The 9491-nt window shown below is 33.3% G+C and overlaps 1 protein-coding gene across 2 annotated transcripts; it reads left to right on the top strand.

Moving 5' to 3' along the window:
* Positions 1-300: 300 nt before the first annotated feature.
* LOC128167530 (forkhead box protein J1-B-like) lies at positions 301-3631 on the top strand. Of its 2 annotated transcripts, none has more exons than XM_052833315.1 (3): positions 301-547; positions 1043-1643; positions 1844-3631. In XM_052833315.1, exons 2-3 carry the CDS (start codon positions 1140-1142, stop codon positions 2615-2617), a joined length of 1278 nt encoding a protein of 425 aa, XP_052689275.1. In that variant the 5' UTR covers positions 301-547; positions 1043-1139; the 3' UTR covers positions 2618-3631. The 2 variants fall into 2 exon arrangements, with proteins under 2 accessions (XP_052689275.1, XP_052689276.1); XM_052833316.1 differs by lacking the exon at positions 301-547 and adding an exon at positions 774-922.
* The last annotated feature ends 5860 nt before the right edge of the window (positions 3632-9491 follow it).

Below are 9491 nucleotides of genomic sequence, written 5' to 3'. Positions count from 1 at the left end.
TATATACTTGAATATTGCATAGGCTCGAGTAGATTAAATTTATATATTTGTAAAGACTAACGACCTGATAATTTATTAACTTAAGTACCTTTTATCAACTTTATTTACACGTGTGTGTTCATGAAATATTCCGCGAAATCTGGTAATAAACTTTTCATTCAGCCAATCAAACGCGCCGTTTTATCCACGTTTGCTCTAACATGTTTACACTCGCAACCATAGACGGAATACACAATAACAGTCAGACCAATCGTTACAAGCCAAAATATTTATGTCTGTGTGTGTTGTTGCCTAGTCGTTCAGCCAAGCTAATATATTCATCTGTAAACGCACATGTAAATATCACCATTTCAGTTAAAACATTCAAACATTTCATATCTCTAAAAAAAAGAAATGCAATGAATTACGGGAAAAGTTGACGTCGTTCATTTTGATAACTGTAGATGTGCATTGGATTTTGACAAGCTTGAACAAGCCTCAGCGGTGTCGGTTAGCGGGAAACAGTTAATTAACCTGTTGGACTGTTAGAGGCTGTGCGGAGATCAAGGTAACATATTGTCTCTCTTAATTATCATTTAATTATTGTTTGGCATTAATTGTTCTATCATGACATGAAAACCTCCTTTAATGTTTTCGGTTACACGTGTAGTTCTAAAGAGTGACCGGTGAATACTTGATCATATTTATTCATATGCAAATTAGGTCTCTTGACGCCCTTTTAAAAGCAAGTCTATACTTATATATTCACATATTAAATGTAACTTAATAAATAGTGGCCCGAACTTGAATCTAGCATATGTGATTGTTGGGTTCATGAGCAAACACCTTATTTTTCTTTGGGAAGAGATTACAAAACTTAGTTAGTTATTTTGATAAGGATTTGGTTTTTCCTCCCAAATTTATTTCACAAAATTTGTGCAAGGTAAGAACAATTTTTTATTTTGCTGTTGCAAGCTTCCAAGATTTTGACCTTGTACTATGAAATATATATGCATGACATTTTTGTTTGATTATTCTATTTTTTTTTTTCATTTTCTTTTAGGATAAAACTTTTTGTTACTGGTTCAACTTAAACCGTCAAGACGAAGTACCCACAAATTTACGCGGTGAATCGTCACCAGGGTCAGGGGGCAAAGAAGATGCCGATTCTCACACGTGATCACCTTGCGGCCAGGTTTCGTCAGAACTGGATGAACAAGTACCCTCTGGATACCTGCAGCAATGGAGGCATCAACCTGGATGACAGCCTTACAAGTCTCAACTGGCTGCAAAACCTCAACATCATGAAAATAACATCACCAACACCTCCCCCTAGCCCAGGGCCATGCAACAACTACTTCAATGTAGACAACAACAAAAATATGAAAGTGAACCCCAACCACGTTCTGAATGTCTCATGTGCTCCTCCTCAGTGTAAAATTGAGCCAAAATTTCATCTAGGGGATCCAGCCCCTCCTTCAAGTTTAAATGGGGATTCCATAGACTATAAGACAAATCCTTACGTGAAACCTCCATACAGCTATGCTACACTCATCTGCATGGCCATGAAGGAAACCAAAAAGAGTAAAATCACATTGTCAGCGATTTACAACTGGATTACTGACAACTTCATGTACTACAGACTGGCTGACCCAAGCTGGCAGGTTGGTATTTGAATCTTGATAGCACTTAACATTCAAGGGGCGAGATATCACTTGAATGTCTATCAACTTGAAGTGGCATTCCACAAAAAAAAGATAAGCTTTAGTGATAAAACACTCTTTATGGTTATCAAATGATTCGGTATTTGTAATTCTGATGAAGTTTTGCTGGAAATCTATATAGAAATCAATTACTATTTCAGAATTCCATCCGCCATAACTTGTCTCTGAACAAGTGTTTCCAGAAAGTTCCACGTCGTAAGGATGAACCAGGAAAAGGAGGTTTCTGGAGAATCAATCCAGAATACAATGACATGATTGAAAATGGAATCTTCAAGAAGAGGAGAAACAGCCGGGAGACACCTTGTCTTCCTCCAACAAAAAAGATCAAACGCGAGGAAGAGGATGACTTTTCCAGCTGCTCAAAAGCAGGAAAGAAAGAAGGCCTTGTTCATTTTGGAAACCACGAGGATCAGGATCATCTGAAAGGTGATTTTAACTGGACCTCCATTTTGAATCAAGATATAGAAATTGGAGGTGTTAGAGTGAAAACAGAAGACTTGTTAGATTCCAATGACAGCTGTGACTCTGCTCCTATGGTAGCCATGAGTCCACCTTCTTCTGAGTGCAATTCAGATGATTTCACAATCGAGGATCTCTTCTCCCAAACAGAACTTTCCAACGATCAGTCTCCCATTGACTTTGTGACAAACGATCCTTTAGATTTAACCATAAATGGACATCACATAGAAGTTCCTCAGTGGTGGGATCAAAGCTTGAACCTGTCAGGCAATTTAAAGTCTGACCCAGAACATAACAAAAGTGGTCTAAATACACCTATAGCCCCCTCCCCTGCCCCAGAGGACCACACTGATGCAGAACACCCCTGGGCCATGAATGGCTTTGATGACATTGGGGATGCTTTTGATGTAGATAACTTATTTGACCTTGAAAATATTCCTAGTCCAAAAATTTAATAAGAAAGAGGAGTGAGTCTCCATGTGTACCGTAATTTTGTAATCATCAGCAATGGGGTATTTATTCTGATCATGTTTTAGATGGTCAGAGACTGAATTTTTGCCTTATCATTTAATCATCTATTTATTGAGAATGTGTTTGAAGTCCATAACTTCATTATAAAGTGAATGGAATTTATTCATAGTTTTCTCGTCACATTTTATCAATCATGTTGTTCATGGAATGGTAGTTTTACCTAACTGTTTGAAGTGCGAGTGGCAAGTTGACTTGATCATGAAGGAAAGAAAAATATTTTTGCTAATCATTTTCCCCTAGACGTGGTGTATATATAAAGTTTTTCCCATTCCCCTGTTAGAGTTGCAGCAAACAATTCCAGTTTATAGTGTTACAATCCCATCAGTATTATAAAATACAGATCAATATTGAGAGATTTATTTATATTTTTATTAGGCCAAAAGGCAATTTTTATTTCGCTTTTTTTCAAAAGTTGTCAATATTGGCATTAATAGAGGTAATGTTCTCTAGAAATAGCAAGATCAGGCCTTTGCAGAGCTCAAAAATGTTGAACACTGAATCTTAATTGTTTCAATACATGTATTGACTTTGATCAGTCACGGGTGCATTTGTTATCTCATTTCTTTGTTAATTTATTAATTGTTAGTGAATTTTAATTCCAAGTCCACTTATGACCAGTGTGTATTGTCTGTGATATTTTCAGTGTTAAATAGTTGCAGCATTTCCTCCCTACTCCCACAATAGATTGGTCTACTTTCATAAAACTTCATTTTGATATACATGTATACCTGGTATATGGAGAAAAAAAAACATCATCAAACTATTTTTTTTTTTGTATTTTCTGTGATATTCTGTGAAAGCAGACCAAAAGTTGGTAAAATCCAATGTCCTTCAGTATTATTGGCTCACATTTTATCGAGTGTCAGAAATTCAATGTATATGTATTTTTTACACAATACAGTGGAAAAAATGAAATAAAGAAAAAAATATTTACAAATTCTCTGCATTTCTCTTATTTGTTCAAGGCACTAGTTGCCAATCCTGAGAAATATTGAACAGAAAATCAATAAACCTACATTGTACAGTGCTGGTTCAAGAACATCATTAAATGATAGTGAAATTGATTTATATTTTACAATGTCTGAAAACAGTTAGATAATCTTAATGAGTTCAGTTTCTGGCTAATAGGTTTGTCAAAGTACTTTAAAAACACAACACTAGCAGAACAAATGTATATTGTGGCGGTTTTGAATGACTGCTCGAACCCGTTCATGAAAACACAATGTAGCCAGTCAGCTGGTTCAAACATGCTCCAGTTAAAATGGTCTGTATATATTGTCTACAAAAACGCTTATAAATATCTATAGAGTACCCCCAAAGCCCAGTGACGCAAAACCTAAAAAGCTCTTTAAACGGAATCGTTGTCATTGTGCTGAAGCAGCATATCATGGCCTATTGATAAAAAAAAGCAAACAAAAGTCGCCGGCAGCAAATCTAGAACTTATAGAAAATCAATTATTATTAGTATGAGGGAAATCAATGTACAGGAAAACTGATTTTCGTTCTCATTGAAACTTTTGATCTTAATCAAAAAAAAGGAGGAAGGTGGTATTTTGATGTAAAATACGGCTGAATAATTAAAGAATAGAACTTTCAAATTATGAATTACAATACATGTACTTTACTAAATTAAACGGGAAAGAAAATTGGATTCATTTTTTCCCCAAAAAGAGTGAGTGATATAGTACAAGCAATAATGAATGTACTTGATGTTTTTTACCTGTCGGACTGGGACCTACTTGCAAGCTCAGGTAACCCGGCCTGTACAGGTGTTCTGACCTTACATGAAATCACTGCATCTCGTCATAAGGAGTGCATGATTATGAACATTATTCAAATTGCAAAATCAAATGAAATTTTAAAAAATATAATTAATTGTATTAACAAATTCAATGATTTGGTGCATTATCATATTTTTTTTATTTTGCTTTTACTCCTTAATTTTTGTAACCAGTGTCTCATAAAAATAATTTTTCTTCCAAACCTCAAGATGTGTAATGTTGCAACAAAAAGAATGTAAAATTCATTTTGACGATAAAAATGATCCCAAGTTGCCATTTCCCAATACAAGTAGAAAGATATTTTTGCGCAAACAACCTCACGCTTTCTTCCTATATCTCCATTTCACCTGTACTGCGAAGAACCCAGAGATTTAATAATTAATCGCCTCAATACAATCCTGTTCTTTGATCAAAATCTTCCTACTTCTTTCTAATTCATAATTAAAGTTGTTACACCCTGAATGGCAGGATTTTCCGCCTGCCTGATTTTATGTAGGTACCTCCTACAGACTTAGAACATTTTTATGATCGGAAATCTGTTTATACATGTTTTAGCTCAAGTTCATCCTGTTCTTCTGAATAAGTTTCAAGATTGGTGATTTGTGTGAAAGGATTCAACCGTTATCCAGGGTGTGATCATTTCCATTGGAACACAAATAGGTTTTACATAATTCATCGAAAGAAGAATTTGTTTCTGAGGATTGTCATTTTAATTATTTAATATTGGCTGGTATCTCTCAATTCTCTCTACGTTCATAATAATTTTTCATTGTAAAAAGTGGAATGAACTTACTGTATAATTGTATAAATATATGAATAATTTAAATCAATCCCCCCCCCCCCCAAAGAAAAAAAATTTGAGAATATTTGTACACAATAATTGGTCCATCCAAAAAAATGCCAATACTTAAATGGTTGCTTCAAGCATTAATACACTCACTCATGAAAACTAAACTTAAAAACCAATCCATTCAATACACATTAAATACTGTTCTGTACCTACAATTCTACCACAGCAATTATAGCACATTTCAATTTTTTGTTTTCTTTAAGGATTAAATCAATTCTGGAAATCTTGGCTAAGGTACTTAATGTCTGCCGAACTAATAAAGCTTACTCTCTTGTAAGAAATGAATAAAAACTCTCCTCTTCATTAAATCATAATCAAATACATATAGCTCAAGTGCAAATACATTTTAGATGAAAATAAATGGTACTAGCTCTAAATTGAAGCTACATAAAATAAGTAAAATTTGCTATTTATAACTGATCATGTTCGTAATTACAGAGGGATATAGGTCAAGTCTGCTCATTGAACAATTAAATAGGCTAAGCTGATTGGTTCGTTTTGTTATGTTTACTCTGTTGGTATTGAACGTTAAAAGAAATTTACATTTGTTTTCACTACCCCTGGCCTTATAACAGTCTTCAAAAAGATCGGACTTCAACATTTAAAGTCCAATATTGCTTTGAATTGTCTAAAATTTGTTTTGAAATTGACACTTTAAAGTCTTTATATAATATGTAAATCGATCATGCTCAAAAATGACCTAGAACTTTTTCTGTGTTTTTAAACATTCAATTTCATTTCCACGCAGTTATTAATGCAGTTTTCATTTGATACATGTACGACAAAAATAAAGGAATTGATTTGATCATGATGAGTATAACATTGATTTTCATTACATTAATGCTCTGTATATAGCCTTGAAACATTGGTCCCTGATCTCTAGTAAAAATTCCAAAGCCTTTCTTTTGATGATAAAATTGATTTGTTAAAAGATAAGGGTACGAAAAACCAATACCTCCCTTGTCATCTCATTTACAATTTAAAACGGTGCGTTATAAAACACAGACTTGACATCTTATGATAGTCTCCACCTAAATTAGATTCTTTCTTTATACTGATAAATTTTTACTGCAAGTTTAACTATAATGGCCAAACACTTGCTATCATTCTTAGAGAAAATTTTTTTCCAATTACATGTACATGTATTTCAGATCGATCCATATACTCCTACACAGAATATTACGAAATCAAAGATCTATTCATTCCCCCTTTTCAACTTCTTTCTCTTTTGGTGAAGTCTCTAGGTTTGAAAGACATAACATTGTCACATATCCAAAGACCAGTACACCATATGAATCAGCCATAACTACTGTTTGGGTGAAACCAGCAACACAACCAAGGGAGGTAACTTCTCCTTGACCCAAAATAAAATCCAAAATATGTGATCCAACAAAAGGGAATCAATATATTGACAATTCTCTTATCTTAAACCTTCCCCCATAGAGAAAAATGTGTACTGTTATAAAGTACTGGTAATATCACATAAGTTCACCAAGTTCAAACCAAAATCAACACAATTATTGAACTGAATATGCAGCAATATTTTTCTTATATAAAAGGAAATTAAAAAAATAATGAAATTCAGTCTATCATTTAAGGAGATTAAATCCATGACTTGATGTTCAGTAAAGAAAACTGTCTATTTCATTCATCCATTATTTCAAAAAACCCAAGAAAATAGAAACCAATAAAAATCAATTTGATCATTAATGACTGTCACTTTAAAGTATATCTGACTCAAATCAAAATATTCTTGCTTTAACCCATCAATTAACATTTCTGGATCAAGGCTACTTATGAAAAATTAGATTTCATTTCAATTTTTCATCTTATTACAGTAAGGTCAAAGGCAAGATATTTGAATAAATTTGACTATAGATTTCAGTAACTCACAGAACTATGCATGTGTTCAGGTAAGTTATTGTACAAATACATTTGGTTCCAAATACCAGGATTAAATGGAGACAAGGGGTGATTCATCTCATTCAGCAGAGAAATAATCAGATTTACAAATGTTTAAATGGCATTTCTTTCAAAGGACTGACTTGTGTAATAAATATAAGTATCTACTGGTAATACTTAAATATATTCTATTTGTATGACGTTATAGGAGTATGGAAATTCAAAGGGATTTTTTTATGATTTATATTTTACAAAAATTTTCAATTCCTTAAAGTCAAACAAGAATCGATTTTTTGGTGAGATAAAGAGCAGCTATAGATCTCTTTCAGCCAAACAAAAAGCACTACAATGGACTTTCAATGGAATGTGAAAGTTTCTTCTACATCATTATCATAACCTTGTGAAGTCTCTTCATTCTCACTCCCCCCCCCCTTTTAAATCCAGTCAAGGGCTCTGTGGGAGCAATCATAAGTAATCAGTCCCTGACAGATTAGGAAACAATGCAATACTTCATTCTGTTGACTTTGTTTTAATGGGACTTCTACTAGCCGAGAGGGTTTTGTTTGCTTCATCTCTCCATTACCCCAAAGAAGATACGCCTGAAAAATAAATCTCTTGTATTGACTCTCTAGACAAGTCCTCAAACAAATGCATCACCTTTGGTAGACACTTGGTGCATATCAAATGGGATAGAGGAGGTCAGCCAATGCTAAATGAATATAGATTTTGCCCCCAAAAATTCCTGGGTATTCAGAGGAACACAGGTAAATATACATGTATACTGTTCATGGCCAGGATTCACAAATCAAATATATGCATTATGGCTAAGACTCAATCTTAAAAACTTCTAATCAATACCAAACTCGGGTCCTTAAGCTGTAAATAATTCAGATGAAATAATATTACCTATTAACCCCTACATACGTCAATATCTACTTCTATAAACCAGTCCTCATTTAAATATCTCCAATTGGGAGCAAACATGAAAGTACATGAATTCCTATCTTGAATTTGATGAACATAGATGGCATTTAAAGCAATTTAAATGACAGGCCTTATATAAGTCCTTATCTGGGACTTTCACCTATGTCCCTGTGTGTTAAAGCCACAAACACAATCAAGCTAGTCAAAATATGACAGAAGCCCACCAAAGCCACTTATTATTTCTTATATAATATACCATCAATCCATTGATTTCTAAAGCATACAATCAATTTTGACAATTGACACATGAAAACATTAGCAAGATTGATTGTGGGTGGGGGTAATACCAGTATATGGTACATCTTGTTTTTCATCATATGTATTGTGGGTTAGTTTAAATATTACAAAACATAGAAAATAGCCCTAAAAAAATAATAAAAACACTTATTAATTACTTTCCTTTTCAAATTCCTATCAATACCAGGCTTGTTCATGCTTTTTAAATTTCTGCTGTAACCAAAATTACCACAATTCATTGTAAAATAAAATTGCATGTTCTCTCTTATAAACAGAACAAGCAAAATGTTTTAACTCACAGCAACCTTCACCTGAATTTTTTCTACCACATTACAAAAGATATCATGAAAACACTTTTCAAACTGCAGAGGAATCATTTGTTTTTGAAAAGGCTGATTTTTATGAATTGACAATAATTCTTATAAGGTTTGAAAGATGTAATTTTGTGATTTTAAATGTACAAAATGATATGATTTCCATCTTTTATAACTGAGGATGTAATTTCCTGGGTGAGGAGCATTCATGCACAAAATCCAGGAAAACTAAGCCACCACAAAATTCTATTGATTTCACAGTATATTACTACATGTATTAAGTCTATTTAATAATGTGCAAAGCCGGATTTAAACATGCATGCCAATGCAAACATTCTGTGTACAGATTAAAAAAAACACCTTAATTTATTTAAACCTGTGAAATATACTGTAACAGTTTTACTGGCAATTTGATGAAATCCACAGGGCATTAATGAAAAGTGGATCTTACAGATCAAGAGATTTTAACTGAGTACACAAACTTTAATCTCTTGCTGAATATGAAATGAAACTATGTTCAGGCAAATTCTAGGATTGTTTGATATATGTTCAATAAAGTGAGGTCACAATATTTGTATTTGGATAAATACAGGTTATGAGCAGTAACAGAGAATATTAAGATCAATGTGCAGATAGAGTAAAAAATTGATTGTCAATTTTATCACCACACCTGACCCCAGGATCATGAAATTTTTACATTTCCTTAAGGTTTTATCATAACACACACAAA

The sequence above is a fragment of the Crassostrea angulata genome, chromosome 10, assembly GCF_025612915.1.
Source record: "Crassostrea angulata isolate pt1a10 chromosome 10, ASM2561291v2, whole genome shotgun sequence".
In the NCBI taxonomy this organism is placed as follows: domain Eukaryota; kingdom Metazoa; phylum Mollusca; class Bivalvia; order Ostreida; family Ostreidae; genus Magallana; species Magallana angulata.
This window is presented reverse-complemented; position numbering and strand designations above follow the sequence as displayed.